Source organism: Corvus brachyrhynchos, unplaced genomic scaffold (genome assembly GCF_000691975.1).
Source record: "Corvus brachyrhynchos isolate BGI_N302 unplaced genomic scaffold, ASM69197v1 scaffold114, whole genome shotgun sequence".
Taxonomy (NCBI): domain Eukaryota; kingdom Metazoa; phylum Chordata; class Aves; order Passeriformes; family Corvidae; genus Corvus; species Corvus brachyrhynchos.
Genome location: NW_008238337.1, coordinates 6077868 through 6099946, shown reverse-complemented (window position 1 = coordinate 6099946; position 22079 = coordinate 6077868). Strand labels below are relative to the sequence as shown.

The window sequence follows — 22079 nt, the reverse complement described above, 5'->3', positions numbered from 1 at the left end:
CTTCTTACAAGCTTATTCTGGACTCTGGCTTAAATTCTGCCTTCCAACTCTTTTCCTACTCCCAGTGCTTATCTTGGGAGCATTTACTCTTTGAATCCCATAGAACCAGCATTTTTGGAACTCCCAGTAAAGTCATCATGGGTGCTCAACACCTTGGAAAATCCACTGTTAATGAAGAAATCTTTCCACTGGTAGGCAAAAGCATTGAATGCATGTGCTGTTTAGTGATGTGCTCAACAGACTTGGACAAATCAAAGTGAATAAAATTGAAGTGAAAATACCCTTTAGCCTAGCAGAGTCTATAATAGAACTAAATTTACTGTCCTTTCTCTTCTGGTTTTATTAATTCACCATCAATCTTTTCAGAGAGAGAGGAGGACAGTGACAAATACATCGTTTTAGAGAGGATGGAAGGGAGAGGATCTTCCTATGTCACTCACATTCCAGTCCAAATTGTCTGCTTGGTTTTTATTAAGTGGAAAAAAAACCCCACTGGATGATGTGAAGCACTACCTATAAAGCAGAATCTTTTGATTATATTTAGTTTACTGAAATCCATCATGTCTACGAATATGCCTGGGAGAACTTTCCCTTTTGCTCCAGTAAATAACTTGTTAACAATGCATGCTGCTCTTTGCCCATAAAGTATCTTGACTCAGATGCAAGCTGGGAACCTAATATTTTTGCATCTGAGTGAAAAATGGAGATGGATCCCAAAATTCACATCTGGCTTATGCACCTAATCAGGCAGGGCTGAATCCTGCCTCGCTGCCAGCGGTGGCCATGTGGAAAGGAAATACTCCAACACCACATTGCAGCTCATCAGCTCCATGTGTTGGACATACTTGGACTTCAGCAACCTCTTCCCCTCTTATCCTTTCAGTCCTGTGAGCTGCCAGAAGCACCTGACTTCTGCAGATGGACAGCAGAAAAAACAAGATAAAGTGGGGGAAAAAATCACAGAAAGAACGCTGGTGTCTATAAAGAGGATGGGTAAATCTACACAATAATGTAGCAGTTTGAAATTAGGGAACAAATTAGAAATTACTACGAAAGATTTAATCATAGTCCTTTCAAAAGCCTGAAGCAATTATATAAAGCCAGAGTGACCAGGAAAGGTGACAAAGGATTTGATGAATGTGCAGCTCAGCTCAGCCTTACAGACTGACTCCGAGGCTGGACTTTGCTAGCCATGAATAGCGATGAAACCCCCTCATATTTCATGGATTACTCAAGATAAGCAATGCAAACACAGTCCATTGCCCAGTCCTGTTCAAGCTCATAGTCCTTCTTTACTGGCCATTACCTGGGGATCTTGGCAGGCAGAAAACCAGCCCACAAGCAGTGTTGGCAGTGAGAGGGCATTGGCAGATCTGGGATTGGAGTGTTCCTGCAGACCTCACTGAGATGAGCTTGGGCTGAGCCTCTGAATACCCCATTGCTGTCTCTGTTTCTTTTATAGGGCAGGACAGGCTGTGAAATCTCTCAGGTATGCAATGTTTAATTAAAAGGCTCTCCATTCTGGGTTTTTGCTAAGAGAACAGCTCTGCCCTGGATTTTCTCTTTCCATCTGTGACTCAGAGCCTACTTTCTTACTCGTGGGTGTGAAAATATTTTGGGAGTTAGGTAGCTGTGCAGTCTATCCAGATACTGAACCTTTCCTGTTCCTAATACATGCAGGGGTGTGATTTCCACACATGTGGATACCAGCAGAGCTAGGAAATCACCTCTATGGGTGAGATGGGAGGTTTAGAAGATGAAGTTCCAGCAGTTGCTTTCATACCAATTGACTCCATAACCTTGGCATGGCATTTGACTTCGTCTGTAACCTGAGGGTAGAGAAATTAACACTTGTCGAAGCAGTGGTATCTTAAACATTTACATTTCTTGAGTGCAGGGGACTTAAACAGAACTTCCATCACATGGGCAGCTTATAGATGCCTTGGATTACATGAAAGTTCAGAATCTGTGATTTCACATTAATAGGTTGATAGAGATTAATGGAATTTGATCATGTGTTTTGACCACAACTGTTGCATTACACCCCAGAAATCCCTCCTTGCGTCATTCAGATGCAAAACACCATGTCAGGTGGTAATAAATGTGAGCCACACAAATGGGAAAACACAGAAGTTCCTCAGGTATAGAGTGACAGGAGTAGTTTGGTGATAGCTGGTGTGAGAGCAGCACCAGAGCTGGGAATGGATTGTTCTTCATGTAAAGAATTAAATGAGGACTCAGGTTAGCATTTCCAAGACTCAAGTATTGGACTTACACAATCCCAAATATGATTAAGGGCTGAAAACCAGTGTGACTGTTGAATATTTTCTTCACATTCTTTCTCTAACCATTATTTGGGATACACTTCAGCAGTCCAATTTTAAGATGTCTGCAAAGTAGCAGGCTAAATTCCCTTTATATTCAAGATAGGCTCCTCTGGAACATTATTAATCTCACCCAGTTTCAGTGTCTACATTATTATGAGAAGCATCTGACTATAAAAGTGCCAGCCTTTGCCTTCCTCTGCTGAGAATGAAAGTTTGAGGCAATTACCATGTGTATGGGGGGTCCATTGCAGATATCTGACATTAAGGGAGAAGAATTCCTTATCTCCTTTCAGCTTTTTTATTACATAATCTCAATCTACCCTACGAAGTAAAATACTTGAAAAATGAGCACCCCAGGAGGAACCGTAGAAGGGACATAGAACCTCTGGGATAGTTTTGCTTTGTATCAACATAAATACGCTATTAATTGAGGACCTGGTGACCAAAGAATTCCCACCAAGAGGGAGAAAAGTAGTTTGGAAAACTCCCGGTCTTTCCTTGTTTGTCCAAGACCTGTTTCCAGAATCAGACAGTAGTGAATGGCAGAGTTTGGTTCTTACAAAAGGAAACCCATTTACAGATTTCTGCTGAAGAAGGCATGCTGTTGGAAGCCTGGGTTCTGAGAATTTCAGCCTGTCAGTACTGAGAGGCAGTGATCCTCAGAAGTACACTGCATTCAATCCAAAACCCTGGGAAAAGCTTCCTAAATTGTGTGATAGCACTGGGGTTGTTGCTGTGTAATTGAAAGTTATGTCACTGGGTGAAATATGTAGAAGTGTAGAAAATTAGGTTTAGGGGTTATAGGTAATAATAGGTTACAATATGGAGGATTTGGGGTGTGGATTTATGTCTTCTTCTTTCTCCTTCTTCTTCACAAATCTGAATGTTCTGTCATTGTGTCAAAAGTTCTGCACTGCAGAAGATGAAAAGTTAGTAATTGCATTATAAGTAAAAACATATTACTTAGCATTTCATAATTGGTTAATTAATATGTTAAAAAACCTTGGAAGTGAAAACTCACAGCCATTTTCCACCCTGCCAACTAAGAGGCACATACTGTGCAGCTTTGTTACTGATAAGATATAAGAAACAACTAAGTCCGAACAAGAATTCTCAATCTCCTGCATCTTAATTCAAACTCTGAGTAAAAGAACTCAAGATACAAAAAAAGAAGAAAAATAATAGCATGCAAGCAGCTTTTCTGCTTTGCAGGGCAGATCTGGAAATCAGACCCAAACATAATAAATTTCCTTGTGCCGTGGGAGTCACTGGTGCAGCCATGTCCTGCCGTGTGCACCAGGTCTCACTGGAGGGTGTCATCCCTCTGCTCTGTGACTTCCCCTCGTACCAAACCTTGGAAGCTGTGCCCAAGGGCTTCAGGAGTGGACCCCTTCCCAGGAAGGTGTTTGGATTGCAAAGGAGCTCAGAGGCAGTTCTGCTGCAATGAGGGCTCTGCTGCAAATGCTCCACAGGGACAGTGATGCGCACCAAGGTCATTTTTTTCCTCTACAACCTTGAAGAGGAAGATTCTTCTTCCAGGCAAACAATTAGTGACACCTGTACCTGTTGTCTGGTATTTTGAAATCCTTTGTTTCAGAGTCTAGAAGGGAGCAGCAGAGCTTTATGCCCAAGGGTTACGGTGTCCATGCATGGAGTCGTTGGATTTGTGATGACATGTCCATCGTTCTGTATTTTCTTCTGCTGATGAGCAGAGGTAACATGATGGAAAGAACAAAGCAGATTCAGCTTTTCTGCATTTGTCCCTGCTTTGTTGGATTTGCAAGAGTTTTTCTGCTACCCACCCACTGGTTTTTAAAACACTTAATCTCATAAATATAATGTACTAATAATGGAAGTGGCTTATCCAGATCTGGGAGGTCACACTGGCTCTATGGGGGTGCACAAGTGTGGCCAAAAACCCATATGAATTGAGAGTCTGAATAGGGTGCAGTATCTTCTGTTGGCCTACACAAGAAAATTCATGGTAAGAAACTAAATAAAACAAAATATGAGGTAACAACATCGAAACCACAAAGGAGCAATTGCCTTCTGACCAACAGCAAAAGAGAAATGAGAAAAGATCAGTGTTCAAATCCTCCTACGTCTGTGAGTTGCAGCAAACCTCCATTCCCTTAAAAATCCATGTGAGAGCTCTTTAAAATCTTCAAAGCTTATTTCAAGGGGAAACACACTTACAAAGGAGTGAACCAGTGGCTCTTTCTAATACTGCTTTGAGGAGCGATTTCCACCCTTATGTAAGTCTGCTACATCTTTGGATCAGTTTCTCTGTAAATTCAGAGCAAACTCAGACTACCTTGGTCAGAAATGTGTGCTTGCACTGAAGCTTTTTACTTTCCTTTTGGGATGTAGCTTCTGTGGAAAGCACATTGATGTTTTAAAGCCTTTTGAAATGATGGAACATTTCCTGCAGTTCGCTGCTTTTGCACCATCTGGCACCTGAAATCTTCTCTTCACCAAAGAGGTTTTAGAAGGCATAATGCAGCCGCATTTGTCATTCAGACTAGATCTGATGGGGGTCAGTCTTGGGAAACAGGATTAAAATCTTTGAGTAACCTTCAGATTCTTGCAGCCCCTGGTGTGTGTTTAGTTCTTCGGGCCATGTCAGCCAGTATCTAATAGCTACCAGGAATCCTGGTGGTGTAGCTAGTAGGAGACCATTTAGCTGCTGGTGGTGATGGTGTCTCTCAACATTTGTCCATTGTGAAATGAATTAACAGTCTCTAGGCCTCAGAATAAGTGTTTGGTCAAATTTTGTCTTGTTAGACTCTGGTGCAGCTTCACAGAGGTGATAATTCCTGTGCAGGTGCTGTGTGCAGTATCCCACACCAGCTGCAGTCCCAGCAGCGCGTGGCTGGGATCTGTACCCTGTCCCTCTCTGCCATGCTGTGGGTTTTCCAACTCGCTGGGCTCACGCTCACAGGATTAGAGAACCTCATTTTATCAGCCTGCAAAGCAGGAGCTGTGATTACTGGATGGCTGTAAAACATTGTGCTGTTTTCATTGCTCTCAGGGCGGAACCTGCGCTTACCCGGATCAAGGAGGATCGCAAGCGGATCATCCTGCCCGCCATTGACAATATCAAGTACAACACTTTTGAAGTGCAGCAATACGCCAACGCAGCCCACGGCTACAACTGGGGGCTCTGGTGCATGTACATAATCCCACCACAGGACTGGCTTGATAAAGGGGATGAGTCAGCTCCCATCAGGTAAATCTCCCCTGTGCTGTCACTCTGGGCCGAGCGATGTTTCCATCTCGGCTGTCTGCCGAGGGGGAATTCAGGTGAATGAGGCTGCAGGCTTTGTGCAGGAGTAACACAGACTGGGGAAAAATGATGGCTCTACAAAGCTGTGGATGCATGTGCTGCCTCTCAGAGCTGCCCCACAATGTACACAAGTGCTCTGGCTCTAAGTGTGTGCTTCAAGCACCTTTTCTGGCCCTTGGTAGGATAGCAGGATCCTTTTCATCTAACCTTTTATTTTCCAGTGGACTCTGGCCCGTTGTGTACATGAGAAACAAAGGTATTGTGTATATGATTACAAAGAGGCTGGTTTCTCTCCTGTTCTGTGGTTCTTAGGCAGTCTTGGCCATCAGCCTAAACCAGAGCTTCCCAGGAGCACCAGTAAGAGCTTTGTTTGAGAGTTGCTCTTTTTTTCTTTTTTTTTCCCCTTGAGAACTTTGCACATGTTCAGAGTTTTCCTACTGGTTGAATTTTAAAATGAAATATCACCAGACCATGTAGTCAGTGTGTCAATTTACTTTTCCCTTTAAGAGAACATTTTACATTACAGAAATGGAATTTTCTGAGGAAATGCTGTTACAGGAACTGTGAAGGTGTTTCTGAGAATCGTTACAGTGGGAAGACTGGAACTGATGTGAAAAGGGCTTTCTCTCCCCTTCATTTGAAAAGTCATGTCTCCTAGCCTTTCATCTCCAGCACAGATGCTTGTCTAACAGCTCCTCTGGGACATATTGTGCTGGGTTAAGGGTACTGTTGTTACCAACTCTAGAAATAAAAGCTAAAAAATATGAAGCCCAAGTATGCACTTTAGGATGCTCTTATTTTTAAGAGTTCTTATGCACTTTAGGATGCTCTTATTTTTAAGAGTTCTTAGGAAGGACACAAATTACCACCTTAAAGTCATCTTCATTTTCATGTATATCAGCCTCATCTTAAATTAAGTTAAAACTCTACTGTATGGTCCCAGTGTGGGCTCTGGCAGAGGAGCTGATGTACTTCCAGTGCAAAGCTTGAGTTGTCAGATCCTGAAGAGTTTGTCCAGCCACTTCAAACAACACACCCACCTGAAAAAATGCAAGTGATCTCTTGGAAGTGAAAAGACACTGAAAAACTGATCCCATTTCTAAGTGATCAGTGGGATGGGACCACCTCACAGGATCCTTCCCTTATGCAGAGTAGTATTTTAATCTGTGTTTGAGCTAGTGTTGCAAGTTGTACTTAGGTTCATTCTCATGCTCTGTGACTGCAAAACAGAGCTATACAGTAATATTAACCTTATTTACTACAGGACAGCACAGTCCATCATCACTGACCTTTTGCTTGGCTTGAAACCTCAATAAGCAGGGAAGTAATTACTTAGGAAATCAGTTTTCCTGGATAACATGCCCTGCTCACCTCACATTGTTTTAAAGGTGCAGATGTTTTATACCTGTTTCAGTCAGCCGTGAGAAAGTTTATTGATAAAGGAAAATTAATCATCCAAAGCTTTCATTCCTGAAAGGTTTTGCACACTTCATGACTCAGAGTTTATATGTGAAATCACTGCAGTAATTTTTACATGGACTGCTTCAGTATTTGAGTATCTTCTGTTCTGGAGACAATGATCACATAAACAGATAAGAATGAATTAAGAGGTTAAACCTCAGTAATAAAGGGCCTGATTTACCATGGACTTGCTTCAGATTTACGTTCAAGCTCTTGCTGGTGTCATGCTGGCACTGAGCTGGGCTGATACAGAAGTGAACAAATCCAAACTCAAGCACTGAGCAGTGTTAAAATCTGATGCACACGAGTAGCTGGCTCCCAAGAGCAGCAATTTTATTCTGAACCCGAGTGAAGAAACCCTCCCATTCAATAGTGCATAAACTGCCCAGAGACAGATGAGACAAGCAGCAGAAGGAGGAGGACACCCAACCCTTGCTGGCAAGTATCAGGAGCACTGACACACTGCAGCTGCCTAAGCATCTCTTCTGCAAATCAAGAATTACATGTCCTAAAATGCAGAGACATCCACATGGAGCTGTGGACACTTCCATGTCTCCCTGGGCACAAGTTCTTTGAAGGCAGGGATCTAGGAGAGCAGAGCAGCCACTTTATGGCCACACTGCACTGCTTGCTGAGGGGCTTCTGAAGCTGTAGCACCTGGATGGATTTGCTAAAGCATTTGGCTGTTGTGTTCTTCCTGCCCGTGGAAATACAATGCAATTTTGTGGCTTTTAAGTGATATACCAGTGTAATTATGGTAATGCAAAGAGTGACTGTGTGATTGTTATTGATGAAAACAATCAGGAATCCTGTCCTTAGGACTGAGATTTTAAAGCACTCATGATGGGAACTTAGTAGCTGTGAAATATTTCAAGTGTGTTTTCCAAAGGAAGGCAAAGTCAGGCTAGTGAGCAAACTTCTAAAAAAAATCTCCATTAGTTTGGTACAGATTTTGGTTTTGTAACCAGCTTTCCAAACCACATTCTGCAACCATGATTCCTGTTTCAGTCCACTTTGCAAGACATGCACATGGGTGCATTTTGATGGGGTTTGAATCCGTGTGTGTGTCCAGTGCATTCTTTGCATAAGATTGCAAAGCTGCTCTTCAGCATGAAAACTGCAAGTTCATTTAGTCCTTGCTAACACTGTTCCTCTTGAGGCTTTCTCTGATGCTGTCTTCAGCAAGTATTGGGTTTGGTTTGTGCCTCTCTGTGTTTTTTTGTGAAAGAAAAGGCTGGCAACAAATAAGCCTGTGACTGGTTTTGTGGTTGGTGTAGCTGAATACTTCCTGCCAGATCCCCAAAGGGATTTGAGATTTTCAGCATTAAAGAACATGTGTACCCTGGTATCAGTGAGGATCAGAGCCCTGGCATTTCTCTTGTTTGCATTGTATGAATAAATATCATCGATGTGCAGAATTGGGTGAGGCATTTGGAAAGCAGGGTCCAATTCCTGTTTTCTTCTGGGACTGCACAACAGATGTGCTTCTTTCCTAAGAATTTTTCTATTTGAAGCCTGATCCTCTAATTCCTTGAACACTGACAGTGGTGTGATTCTACTCAGAGCCTTGCTGGGAAAGAGCAGGAACTGTCCCTCACGCCAGTGGGGCGTTCATAGGCAGTCATGTCAAGTGTGCACCATAAAATGTCACATCAGCTGTTGTGAGCTAAGTGACAAAGGGGATGTGGCCTTGAAGTGCTAACAAAGGTAAAGAAATAGCAAGAACAAAGTGTCAGATTTTGTAAAGATTTCTGATGCACTTTAAAGTTGGTTCTTTTTTTCCCCCCATGTTAATACTCTGAACTTCAGAACAATTGATGTTCCCCGAGCTGGCTTCCGCAGGCAATCCATTTTACATGTTTGACATTAGAGATGTGAGATGTCTGTAACGTGAAGATTTAAATGAGGATTGTTATTTTGACACGCTGTGTCCATCACGTCATTTTCCATTTGTGTTCCTGCGATCACGCTGCCCCAAAACGTCCTTATCATCTGGCAACACACTGTGTAACAAAGGATCCTATTTCAGAGGGCTTCTAATGGATTGGACTATGCATTGAAACAAGCTGGGGTTTTTAATGCATGCTGTATATTTTTTTTTCTGGGTTTTGGAACAGCAAGGAAGGTTTCTGGTATTCTGAGCTCTGGCTCTGACTCGTCCTCCCTCACCTGCCGTGATGATGATGGACTGCACTGCATTTGATTTCTTGATCAGCAGCCACTAACATTAGAGTCATTAGTCAGCCTCACCCAGCCAAGCACTGCACAGCTTTCCATTTTATCTTCCTCCAGCAGCAGTGGTGCATTTCATTGTTGCATATGTTCTCACTTACTGCTTTAATATGCCATAGCTTGGTACCAGTAGGGATGTGTATGTACATGCACTGCATCAGCCGCTCCAGAAAGTGCCAGTGCCTTGCTCATGGACGTAAATCAGAGTTTGATGTGCCCCCAGAGAAGTGTTTCGTGCTGCCTCCTCTGTGTGGGGGTGTGTGTGCCCATCTCATATGCAAGTCAGGCCCTGTGCTGGTCTGCAGTAACAATACTGATGAAGCCAATCTGGGCCTTCACTGCTCTGGGAAGAAATCCACCTGTGTACCTGAGCTTAGGAAGTCAAGTCTTTCAGGATAAACCATGCTGTCATGTAATAATAAAGCTGGTGACTGTTTACTGAATGCTTATGGCCATCTTTTCAGTTTCTGGTTCACAGAAGCCTGTAACAGAGCAGTTTCGCTTTATTTGTCCACATTCTGATGGGTGTCCTGCCTGTTCCAAAAAATTTACTTCCACAGGGCATCAGAGACTTATTCTACACCTGTATTTGCTCTGCCTTTCTAGCTGAGCATTAGCTTGTCATCTTGTCTTTTTTTTTTTCCCCTGTATCTCCTGAGCAGCAAATCTGTCCTTAAGTTCCATTCTCAAGGCCTGGTGTGACTCTTTCTTGCAGGAGACATGAGTTGTAAGAAAAATAGAAATACTTATGCAGGTACCATGCAGATTTCCCCACTTACATGTCAGACCAGGGCTGAGGTGCTGCTTAAGAACCTGAATCAAAGAAACACTCTGCTGGGAGAGGTGGAAAGCTCAGAGACAGGATGTGTGATGTGTCATTTGAAACTCCTTTTCTCTCCTTATGCCTGTATATATACATTTATGCTTATATGTTTATTTATGGTTCTATTTGTGTTTGAATTTATGTATTTATTGTGAGCATTTGTCAGTTTTCCTGGAAATTGGAGTTGGCTGCTCAGGAAACTCTTTCAAATGTGACCTGATTGTATTGTGCACATATATATATATAAATATATAAATATACATATGTGCTGACCTTAAGGCAGGAGAGACAGATGCATAAGGCAGAGGAAGACTGACTATCACATGCAGTATGTCAGCTTAGTGCCATCACTTTCTCCTTCACTTGTTCTTGGATGAAGCCCCCCCAGGCAACTCCCTTCGGTTGTCTGTGAAGGGGAGGGATGCACCTGGCTGGAGAAATGGGTGTCAGCACCCGCTGGAATTTTAGCAACAGAGCTGTGCTCGTGGGGATCTCACTGACACAAAATAATTCTGCCTCACACCTACAGCAAGTGCCTTTCTTTCCTGGCCAATGTGCCCTCTGTTCCCTGTGCCCCATCCCATGCCAGGCACTGCCCTCCTCACACAGGGCCTCTCTTCCTGCTGCCACAGGCAGGCAGGGAGGGAGAGTTCACCACCAGAAACCTCTCTGTGCTTCCTCCCTTTCCCCAGGGCATTACCCAGAGCAGTGTTTCTGTGTGTCTCCCTTGCTACAACAGTGCTATCAGGTAATTCCCCCAAACTGACTATGCTGTATCTTACTCCAGCGCAGAATCAATACAATTCTAGGCTGCATTTTAAGCTTTTAGTGGCAAAACCCACTTTGCTGTGTTTCCCACATTATCCTTTGAGTGCTTCTGTTGATTATAATTGATGCTTATAGCATCCTCCATTGTGTCAAAGAATATTCCACAGATCAATTAAGTTTCACAACACCTTTGAGGTGTTGGTAAAGAACAGTGCACTTCTAATTGCTGTTTTACTAGAAGGTGCATGATTAAGGAAAAAGGTTGTTTTATATAAAGCAGGTTCATATGTTGTGCTCTGAAGCTGTGAAGTGCTAAGGGCACTCACCTTCTCAAGTGCTGCCCCCTGGGCAGTGAGCAGTGGGTAAGAGGTGCTAACACAGCTGCTTCTGCTCATGTAGCCATTTCCAGCTTTCAAGATGAGTCTGCTGCACTGCACTAAAAGTGGTGGGTGCACTAAAAAAGTGGATGGACTGGAGTATTTCAGGTACTGGAAAAACCCAGTTTTAGCACCAAGTGAGGGCCTTGAGCTTTTTTTCAAGCAGGTTTTTTGAAAAATGTTTGCAATATGTCAGTGTGACACTGTAGTCCAGTATAAAATTATAAAAGCTGGATATGGTTCCTTCTGTCTTTGTGCTGCTGGTGTTGCTCAGTCCTGAAAACACTTTTTTTTTCTGAAAAAGCCATGAAGGTTTGTGAAGTCTATATTTGAATATATATAATGAGCAGAAATAAATGCTAGAAGGGAGAGAGGGAGTTGCAAAGACAGTCCTCAGTGGCATTCATCTGTGAGTGATGATTATATAGTTGCATCTAAAATGTATTTCCCACCCCCATTCAATTAACAACTCAGTGTTTTAATGGACAGAGCCAGCAGCTGCAGAAATCCATCCCCCAGAGAGAGATTCCAGCACCTGAGAGCAGTCTGCAAAGCCTGGCAGTGCAGCTCCTCATTAGAAAGGGAGGGGATGTCCTCATGGGAGCATCCTACTGCTGTAAGGAACTGCCTCCAGAGGATTTTTGTGAGGGAGGAAGGGCTGGAAAGAGAATGAGTCTAAGCCCAAACTAGCGTCTCAGTTTTGCAAAGCAGTGATGCCTTGATCCATTGAAGCCTGTGTTTAGCTTTAAATACACAAAAAAGAAAATGAAGAAAGTGGTGTGTGTTTCTTCCCCCCATCTCCTTCCTTCTTTTATCATGGCTAAAACTTAAAAAATACACCTGAAATATTCCCTAAGAGGCTTATTTCATTGCAAAGGTACTGAATTTCCTTACCTTGGTTGTGTACTCCTTTTATTTCAGTTTCTAGACCAAATTTATTCCTTGTTAGCCTAAGATCTGCTTTTCAGTGATACAAGATGTGAAATCTTTTCAGTGATACAAGATGTGAAATCAAGATGTATATAGGATATGTCTCATCCTGTGTACAGGAGAGCTCTCAGCTTTTTTAGGCAAGTCTGTTTCCAGGCTTGGCTCTGGGAAGTATAATCAGGAAAATGCATTTTATCAAATAACTTGAATTTATAAATGCAAAGATCCTGGTGTATAAATATATGCATCAACAGAGGATGGAAGTGCCCAGCCAGGAGTACAGAGAACCCTGGGTGGTTTTTGTAGAGCCTTGAGACCACTTCTAACTAGAGAATGATTGAACAGAAAGTCTTCAGAAATTACAGCACCAAATAGAGTAGTACTGGAATTTCTTGCATCCATGAAGTGCCATGTGATTGATGCTATAGGTAAATTTAAAATGTTAATTAGAAGACTAAGAACTGTTTAATCTGTGCAAATTTGTTCTGACGTGGGGTCTGTAATAGCTAATCAATTAAATTTTTGCTTTAATCTCTCTGTGCAGGACACCAGCCATGATTGGATGCTCTTTTGTGGTCGACCGAGAGTATTTTGGTGAGATTGGCTTGCTCGACCCTGGAATGGAGGTCTATGGAGGAGAAAACATCGAATTAGGCATGAGAGTGAGTAACAAGGAGCAGACCTTGTGCAGCGTCCCTTTTCAAAGAGTGCTGGGGAGCTTGTGGCCCAGCAGAGCTGCTGTCTGACTGATGGGCTATCATGCTGGAGTAATTGAGGCTGCAACACTATCTGGAAGTGACAGTGCCAGTAAATGAATGTTCCTGGCCTTACGGGCCGGGAGAGAACTGATAACAGTCAGAAATATGCTTTATTGGTTCATTCTGTCAGTGTCTGAACCAATGAGAAAGATTTTCTCCTTTCCCAGTATCTTTCCTCGTGCAAACAGCCACTCTAAGTCTCCATGTGCTCATTGCCCTTAGCTGATGTTGCACAGGTATGGTCTAACAGATGCAATTCCTACAGAAAACTAAGGCCAGGCTGGTTGAAGTCAGTTGTAATGTTCATCATAAACACATTATGAATGCTGGGATGTTTTGCTACTCTAAGGATCCTCCTTGTAGAATAAGAACTACAGGGTACAGGTATTCAGTCCTGTCGGACAGGCCAGTGCAAAGTGTGGGCAGATGACTTTGGAACAACATCAGTCCCTGCACCCTGGACCTATGGGAGGTCTGATACCTGTGATCCCTTGCCCTTGTTTTCAAGGGGGTGCTTGCCAGCAAGTCCTCCTGAAGTCCAAGGAATATGTTTTTGCTTAGCATTTGAAAATTAGGCTGCTTAATGTTGCGTGAACAGAGTTTCCTCATTATAAAGCTGGCTGTTTAATTATTTTCCCTCTACTCTTTATCCCCTGCTTCCCAGTAACATGTCCCTGGTGCATGTAATGTGCTCATTAAAGCATATATTCTGCTCATGGTGAAACATTGAACATCAAATTAGTCCATTCTTTATCTGACTCTTTTTTTTCTAAAATGGCTACAAACTCCTTCACACCACTGGACTGAGGAGGAAGGTCACTGCAGCAAGAGTTTATTTTCACACACGGGTGTGTATTTGTTATTCCAGCATTGCAAGAGGGATGGGGTTTGTAATGGGACTGTGTGAATACACTGCTTATACTTTAAGGTTCAGAATTCACATAGGGGACAGAAAAACTGCTACCACAAATCATCCAATTTTCCTTAAGAGGGTCAGGCTATTACAAGGATTGTGTGAGCTTTCCTTTATCATTGTGCAGGGCTTTGAGCTGTTTGAAACTTTCTCCACATGGCTGCTCCGAGAATAGATTGAACACTCTGGCAATACCCTGACGTGGTTGATGAATAAGCCTCCTAAGAAATCTGAAAGCTGTCGCTCCTCCTTAAACGAGGAGCACTTGCTGAGTCCGATTAGGGCTCCTGGTAAACAGAGGCAAAGGTTTTAATAGGATTATGAAATGGCACTTGCCTGAAGAGACAAGGATTTGAAGTGAGCAAGGACAGGTTTTCAGGGATAGGGAACCTGTTAAAGCCTGCAGAAATCTTAGATCTAGAAACCAGCTCTCATTCTTTGGGTTTTGTTTTGTTTGGGGTTTTGGTGGTTTTTTTTTTTTTGCCCTATAAGAAAAACTAACCCTACTGTTTGGAAAAGGTTTTATGAAAGTACAAGAGTATGAGTTTGTTCAATCTGAAATAAGCTGTGTGTCCATAGCATGGGTCTGTTACTCTGTGTTTCCAGCCTGGATCCATCATGGTAAGTGATATACAGTGTCTGCCTCCTAATTTGCAAATCCTGTGTGTGATCCCCTCCTGTGTGTCTTTCAGAGCTGTCAGAAACTAACAGCATGAAAATGCACAGGAACCTTCTCCCTTCTCTCCAGGCTATTTATAAAACCACTGTGAATTTACCAAGCTGGGGGTTTTTTTAACTCCAGAACCTGCAAGTACATTGCAAAAAATCACTTCTTTCCAAGGGCCTGGTGCAGTGACCCATGCAGGGATATTTGGTGCATCCCCCACACCTGCCCAGAGGGATGCTGTTGACCACGTGTGACTGCTTGTGTAAAGCAATGAGAGACAGAAAAAGGAATGAATAAATGAATGAATAAGTAAAGAACAAAAATTAATATAATAATAAATAATAAGACATAGAGAAAAGTGGTAGCACATGCTTGGCTGAAAACAATCCCTATTTGAAATAGCTGTAACAATAATCCTTTAAAACATTTTTGCAAACTATTACCATGTTACTGCTAAAAGAAAAGGGATTAGGTTTGGAGTGTCTGAAATAGATTACATTGCATCTAGTGAACCCTTGTTTAAATTGTTTTAATGAATTGAAATAGGAAAACTCAGTGAAACTAATGAGCTGATTTGGGAGGATATTGTTTGATAACTCAGCTAATTCCCATTAAATCTATTGTTTATTAAAAAATCATGATCTGGGGTATTTCACAGCTGGCTTTGCCCTTTTCTAAATTCCATAGATGGAAATATTTAAATAATTAACCTAGGTGATTTTCTATATTGAATAAGCAGTGCAGCAACAGACTGGGGCTACTACTATGCCTGTTGAAAATATTTAGGCCTCTGCAGCTCTTCTCTAAACTCCTATCATTTTTTGTGTAAACTTCACAGTGGTTAGAGCTGCAACGTTCTCCTGTTGGGGCAACTTTACACTGAAGCCAATGTCTGTTTGCCAAGAGAGGGAGATCCTGGTTTGGTTGAGAAAAAGCACCAGCTGTTCTGGGAAGTAAAAGGGCGATGGACACATCTGCAGGCTTGTGAGTGTAAGGAAATAGATGGACACTTACAGAATGTCATCTTGTACTATATTTTTCAAAGGTGACAGTTTCACTGCAAGGTGGATAAATCCAGGGGAATTCTGTTAGGACAAATGGTGCTGTTCTCTCACTGTTCACCAACCAGCTACTGAAGCTGATGGGAGTTATTATTAGCACCTAAACACAGGAAATTACAGCATCCAGTCTTGGCTGACTCCTCTGTGGATGAGTTGCCCTTCATGAGCACAGGCTGAAGAAGAGCCTCTTAATTCAGGGTAGATCTTCTTTGCTGCTCCTGAACATCAAATGGTCTCTCTGACCTGTAGTACAGAGAGATGTCCCAGCAGGAAGAGAAATTCAAGCAGTGCTTGAATGTGGAGAAAGACAGGGATCCCTTTAAGTGAGGGTCCTAAATTGTGACCCTGTAAGAAACTGCGTGGTTTGCAAGCATCATGTGAGTTCCATTCCTAGTGGGAGCCACAGACACACTTAATTATTTAGAAAGGGATCGTATAAACATTAAATGCCTAGTTTATGATTTAACCTAATACAAGCAGTTTATGATGCATCTTTTTATAGTGAGTCATTAATCATTGCACTAAGGATCCCTCGCTTCCTCTGGTGCTCCCGTGATAAGGTGAATGAATTGCTGTTCTTTTTACTTTGTGCCCATCAGCTGTAATGGTGGGTGGGAAGAGATCAAGTGTTTATTTTAAAGGATGCTCTAGCAGAAATTAAATTCTGCTGCCACCCTTAAAAATCCAAACAAATTAAATAGAAAAATATCTCACCCCATTAATAACCTCAAGTAAAACTTCTTTTCTTTTATGGCCAGCATCAACAGGCCAGGCTGCTCTATTCTCAGTAGCACTGTGTCAGCAGCAGCAGGTGTGTCCCAGGTAACTCTGGCCAGTTTTGTGGCCACTGTCAGTGGCATGGCCCTGGGAACACACAGCTAATCAGGATTGAAAAGAGCTGACCCAAAGCAGGATCCAGCTCAGACCCCGTGTGCTCTCTGGTGTTGTGATTTAATTGGTGATGGAGGCCGGGCTGCCCAGCTGAAACCACGGGTTGTGTGAACAGAAATGCAGTCCCACCCCTGGCTTACACAAGTACTGTGTGTACTGTAAAAAAATCATGATGCAGATGCACCGAAATCTCTTTATGAGGAAATGAAGCTCATTACCTAATGGACTTCCATACACAAGCAAATCATTATACTTTCCAATCTTATATGTCCTGCCTTTACTTTCTTTAACAATAGATGAACTACATTTTTTCTGAGCAGAAATGCTAATGGTAGATTGTTGAGTAGTGAATTTTTGACCTCATTTTATTACCTTTAGCTAAAGAGATTTAGATTCCTTTGAGCAGTCAGTGTTTTAAATGCAGATTCCAGACTGGTATGCTGTAATAAAAATGTCACAAGGTTTATGTATAGCAAACTTTAATTCTGGATTCTGGACAATGCTTTTTGCTCTGTGTGATTCATGAGGCCAGGTCCCCAGTCTTAGAGCTAAATAGAAACCCAGTTCTGGTGAGTTACTCAAAATTCCACCATTTTTTCACACATGCTGTGGTAACAAGTGAAAATTGTACAAAAATAGAGGTTAATCAAATTGTCTTATTTTGGTGAATACAAAAATACTTCATTTTTATTTTGACCTTTCCCAAGCTGTAATTTTTAGTATAAATTAATTCCGTTTTGAATTAAAGGTCTTAAAGCCTTTTAGTGGGAAGGCCTTTAATCACTTAAATGATGTTAACAAAACCCCACAATTGCCAACATCTGAAAATGTAGTGTGCTCTGTCCTGAGACATGCCTATTCACACTGGAGTGCAATAAATCAGCATTTTCAGCATGAAGTTAAATGCTATTAAAATGTTTCTGAGCAGTTCTATACTGCCTAAGCAAAATCCTAGTAAGTGATGTAATCTGCTGTTATTGGAAGTTGCCCCACTGCTGAGGTTGCAAAGATCTCAGTGATAAATCTCCCAGGTCTCACGCTCCAGATAAACGGTATAAGTGAAGGTGTCCCCTTTTTCCATCTCCAGTTTAATTTAGCTGGTTTATAGCTATTTCCTAAGGTAAAAGAATCCTAAGCTTGTAAAGCCAAGCTTTAAGAAATCATGAAAGGATTGAAGTCATGGTGCCTGGATTACATTCATTCCCAGCTCCCTTCCCTCTTCAGAGCAGGGATTGGAGCAGTTGCTTCTGTGGTGCTGTGCATAAGTGATGAGCCAGGTCCTCAGCACAGCCGAGTGCTCAGCATCTTCTAATTCCACTGGAGTTGCACAGATTCAGGCAGGATGGGATTAGGCTTGACATTTGTGTACAGCAGCAATGCATTCTGTCTGGAAAAGGGGACAGGCTTCGTGGCAAGGGAAGGAGCTCATGCAGGCATTAAATCCCAGGCTGCTGAGCCCTGGAGTGTCCAAAGGCACCTGGAGTCACCGCTGGTGGTCCTCCATGGCCAAAGTCCCAATGTGCTGCAGAGGGCAAGAACTGCATTAACAACTGCAAGGGAGCTGTCAGCAGTGCCAGGGACTCTGATCCCAGCTCTGAGGTCAGATCCCCACCCCGAAACAGATCCAGTGCTGCCAGCAAACAAGAAAATGGTGGGAAAGCAGATGAGGACAGGCTGATTCCAGTGATAACCAGCACTGGGGACAGGGTTCAAATGTCTGACCTCAGCCACATTTCAAACCAGAGGGTTTCCTCTGTAAAGGGTCTTCCCCCGCCTGAAAGAACAGGATGTGCAAAGAGTGTAAAGCAAAGCCAAAGAGCTAAAATGGGGCCCTGGGCCCATTCTGATGAAGTTAAGAGTACTTGGGTTTTTCTATGACCAGATCATTAATATAGTCCTAATTGTATTTTTAATAGGATGTATGAACCTGGTTTTGGAGGACAGAGCCCTGCCTGTCTGCAATTTCTTTGAAGCATACTGTCCTTTTTCCTTTTCTTTCTTATTTTCTTCATTAATTTTCTTTTTATTAAATTGAGGATAACTTTAACCTAGCATGGAAAACAATGGTTTCATCAGAACACAGCACAGTGGTGCTCTAGCATGAAATTGCCAGCACACTACAGGACTGGAGCTTGTGAGTACCCTTAAAAACACTCTCTAAAGTGGGAGCATTGGAAATAGCTCAGAAAAGAGCATCTGGCCATTTGGCTCCAATATCACATCATGCTCCATCGAGTGTAACATTTTATGTTACAAACTCTTTCATGTACCAGGACATTATCAAAGCACAGGGCTGGAAATTTCAGAAAGAGATCGACAGTGAAAGAACTGAGGAAAGAAAATGCTTCCTTTAGTCTTTGCCACTTTCTTCTCAGCCACTTTCCTGATGGTTTGATCTAAATCTAACACAGGTTCCTTTTCAGAGGCAAGTGTGAACTGAATGAGAGAGAGAGAGGGAAAATGAAGAGGAGTGTTAATTGTGTTGAGATTGAAATAGGTTTCACTTGCCTAATGATGAGTCTGAACCAAACACTAGAGATGAGCTACAGCTGGTCAGAAACTTTCTGATACAACATATTTTGTGTTGCAAAATAACAGCTCATCCAGAACTCCAAATGGTCTGTAGAACTCTAAATTTTGATGCTGATTACTGAAAGCCTGGCTTGGGCTATGTTGTACCCAGAGGTGCCCAGCTGTCAGTCTTTAGTTTGGTCCCAGCACACCTGGCAAAAGAGTTCTTTGAGTTTTTCTGGAACCATTTTGAATCTCTCTCCAAACTATTAAAAAAGATGAAAAATCGGGTTTGTGGAAAGCATCCTTTTTCCACTCAAAAAATGAGATGTGAAAGTGATCCAGGATACCAGCTGTTCCCAGAGCAGGGGATGCCTGTTTCCTAATTGACTTTTTGAGTAGCTCCCCAGTTGGTGCTCATTTTTCTGGGGATGAGAGGTTTAATCAGGAATCTCTAGGAAATATAAACGGCTCTTAAGATGGGAGGAGTCCTTGCAGTCCAGGTTTCTGCAGCTGGAGCAAAGATTTGGCTTGGAGGAGCATCCTGTCTGATGGTTCTCCAACCCAGACCAGCAGCCTGGGTAAGTGCTGGAGGAGCAGCTGGTGGATGCGAGGGTCAAAGTCCAAACTGCTTCCCTTGGCAGTGCCCAGGGCTACTGTGTGTGGTTGTGTTGGTTTTCCCAGGTACCTCCACGTAGGTGACTTCATTTGGGAAGGTTCTTTTTAGCCTTAGGGCTGAGCTGTCAGATTTATAGGCTCCTCCAGGCTTGAGTGCAGGGTCTGGAGGTGGGGTTGTAGATGTTTAAACGTACAGCTGAGGTGTTACCCTTGCAGGAGTGTTGAGGTCACCATTATTTATGACATTAAACATGAAGTCGTCACCACTGGCAAGTGGAAGTGTTTTTGTCATGGGAGCATGAGGGTAACAGAGCTGATCTTTGAGAGTTGTGGGTTTGGAAGGCTAAGAGTTGTGGGGCTTAGGTTTGCTTGGCTTTGTTTTAATTCTGCCTGGAAGATTTTGGGAGGTAATATATTTTTTTTCTGTACATTTTCTGGTCTGCTAAGGAAATATCTAACTGACTAATAATTATCCTTGCACTAGTGTCACCTGATTAAGGCAAAGCATGTTGAGCTGGCCTGTGTGACAGGTACCTCTGAGCTGAGGAGCAGGAGCAGGGAAGGAATAATGCATGTAGCTGTGTTGTTGGATAAAGGTCCACTCCTTGGTGCCAAATTTATCATTATCTGCATTGTGTGTAACACATGGTAAAAAGGCAGCTTAACACTGTGCTTGAAAGAGCATTTTCTGTGAAGGCAGCAGCAGATTAGCCAGCAGTGAGAGGTGTAGTTGGTGCTTCTCCCCCAAAGAGCTCCCAGAGGAGTGAGGTCTGGCACCTCCCCCTAGAGGAGCCAGAATAGGGATCCAGATTCCTATCTGGCTAAGCACAGACAGAAAAAAAACTTCATTAAAACACTTAGAGCCACAAAATGTCAAGATACTCTTAAATTTTGTTTTCTGCATAGGAAAAACAGGGAAGCAGGTCGGCTGGAAAGCTTTATTAGCACATTTATTGTAACATAGCTCTCTGTGTAGTTTCACTGCTTGCATGCTGCAGCCAGTGTAGATAAACATAGATAAATTCCCTCTGCATCCTCATGTGTCATTGTTTCTCTTCCATGAACATCAGATTAGATTTCATGGCAGTGTTAGACATATATTTAATGTGCACAAAAGCATTGGTCAAGATGCCAATTGCTTTCCATTGGTAGCTTTCTTTCAATGTAAAGGAAAGGCGTTAGCTATTTAAAAGAGAGGAAAACAAACACAAAATGACATAACTGTCGTTTCTATTTGTATTCTAGGCTTAGAAAAAGCAGATCTCACTGAAAAATCATACTTAATATGACCTACAGAATTTATAGCATGAGAAACGGAGCCAAGGAGAACCCACAGAAGCAAGAAAATATATTTGCAAAATCTGTTTTGGGTGCAACTGCATATCCCATAGTCAAGTGTTTTGACTGTGATAAAATAATTTATTCACGTGTTTTGGTAAAACTGTAGCCGCATATTTCTACCTAAAATGCCACTTAGATTTCCTCTGTGTCTCTGAGAGAATGTCATTTGCACAAATATCTTCCTATCAGAAGAAAAACAAATGATTCAATAACCTCAGAGCATGTCTGTAATTTCTGGCACACTCTGAGGAAGCAGGTAAATGAGTTTGGTTTCATTAAGCCAAGGGGAAGCTGAGGCAGAAGGCTCCAAAGATGTCCTCACAGGAAGTCTGAGAGTCATTTGTTGGCAGAGCCAGGCTGAAACTATTTACAATAAACTTTATTGTATTTCTCTACTAATTGGTCTGCATTCAAAACCTGAAATGATTACTGGAGGTTACAGCATGTGCATACACTGTAAGAACTCTGCTTGAAATTCCTGTGTTCCTTTAGGGCCTGATTGAGTGAAAAAAAGGACAAGGGTGATGGACTTCAGAAGGAATGAGTGAGTCCTAAATCCTGGGTCTGAGTAGGAGTGTGAGAGCACATTCAAAGCAATCCTCTTGAGATCTGTCTTTTCTATTCCTGTTTCCAGCTGATGTTGCCACGTTGTGCTGGCAGGTAGCTGGTGGGTTGCAGACTTTCTGATATAATCTTCTGTGGCCAGGTCACTGCTGCTGTCCCTGTTCCCCCGAGGAGAGGAGGTGGTGTCATTTTCTGTCTCTGCCTCCCCTCAACTTGCCAAGGACATCCCTTGGGGCCAGTCTGGCAGCAGTCTGCTGAGGACAAGTGGGGTGTCCTGTTTATGCACACACGTGGCATATTCCTTCTTCACTCCCCTCCCTCACCCTTCTTACCCCTTGTCAAGAAATCTCTTGGCTGCTGAACACTTGTACTGCAGGACTGTGCAGTCTCGAGCTGCACTGGTGCACATGCTGGGCTGGCTGGTGGGTCTGTGACCACTGAGCTGTGAATGGTGCTGTATTCCCTACCCCTCTGTCTGTGGCTCAGCCTTTCCTGCTCCTGGCCTGAGCGTCTGCTGCCCTGACATCGTGCCTTGAGCCGAGAGGCGCCAA

General features: G+C 42.7%; 1 protein-coding gene across 1 annotated transcript in view; it reads left to right on the top strand.

Annotated features, from left to right (window-relative positions):
* The window catches only part of GALNT9 (polypeptide N-acetylgalactosaminyltransferase 9), a 131862-nt gene that overhangs the window by 53048 nt on the left and 56735 nt on the right, over positions 1 to 22079 (top strand). Inside the window, exons 5-6 of the mRNA XM_008634089.2 lie at positions 5359 to 5556; positions 12749 to 12866. Of these exons, the coding sequence (XP_008632311.1) occupies positions 5359 to 5556; positions 12749 to 12866 (316 nt within the window). The remainder of the gene's footprint in view (positions 1 to 5358; positions 5557 to 12748; positions 12867 to 22079) is intronic.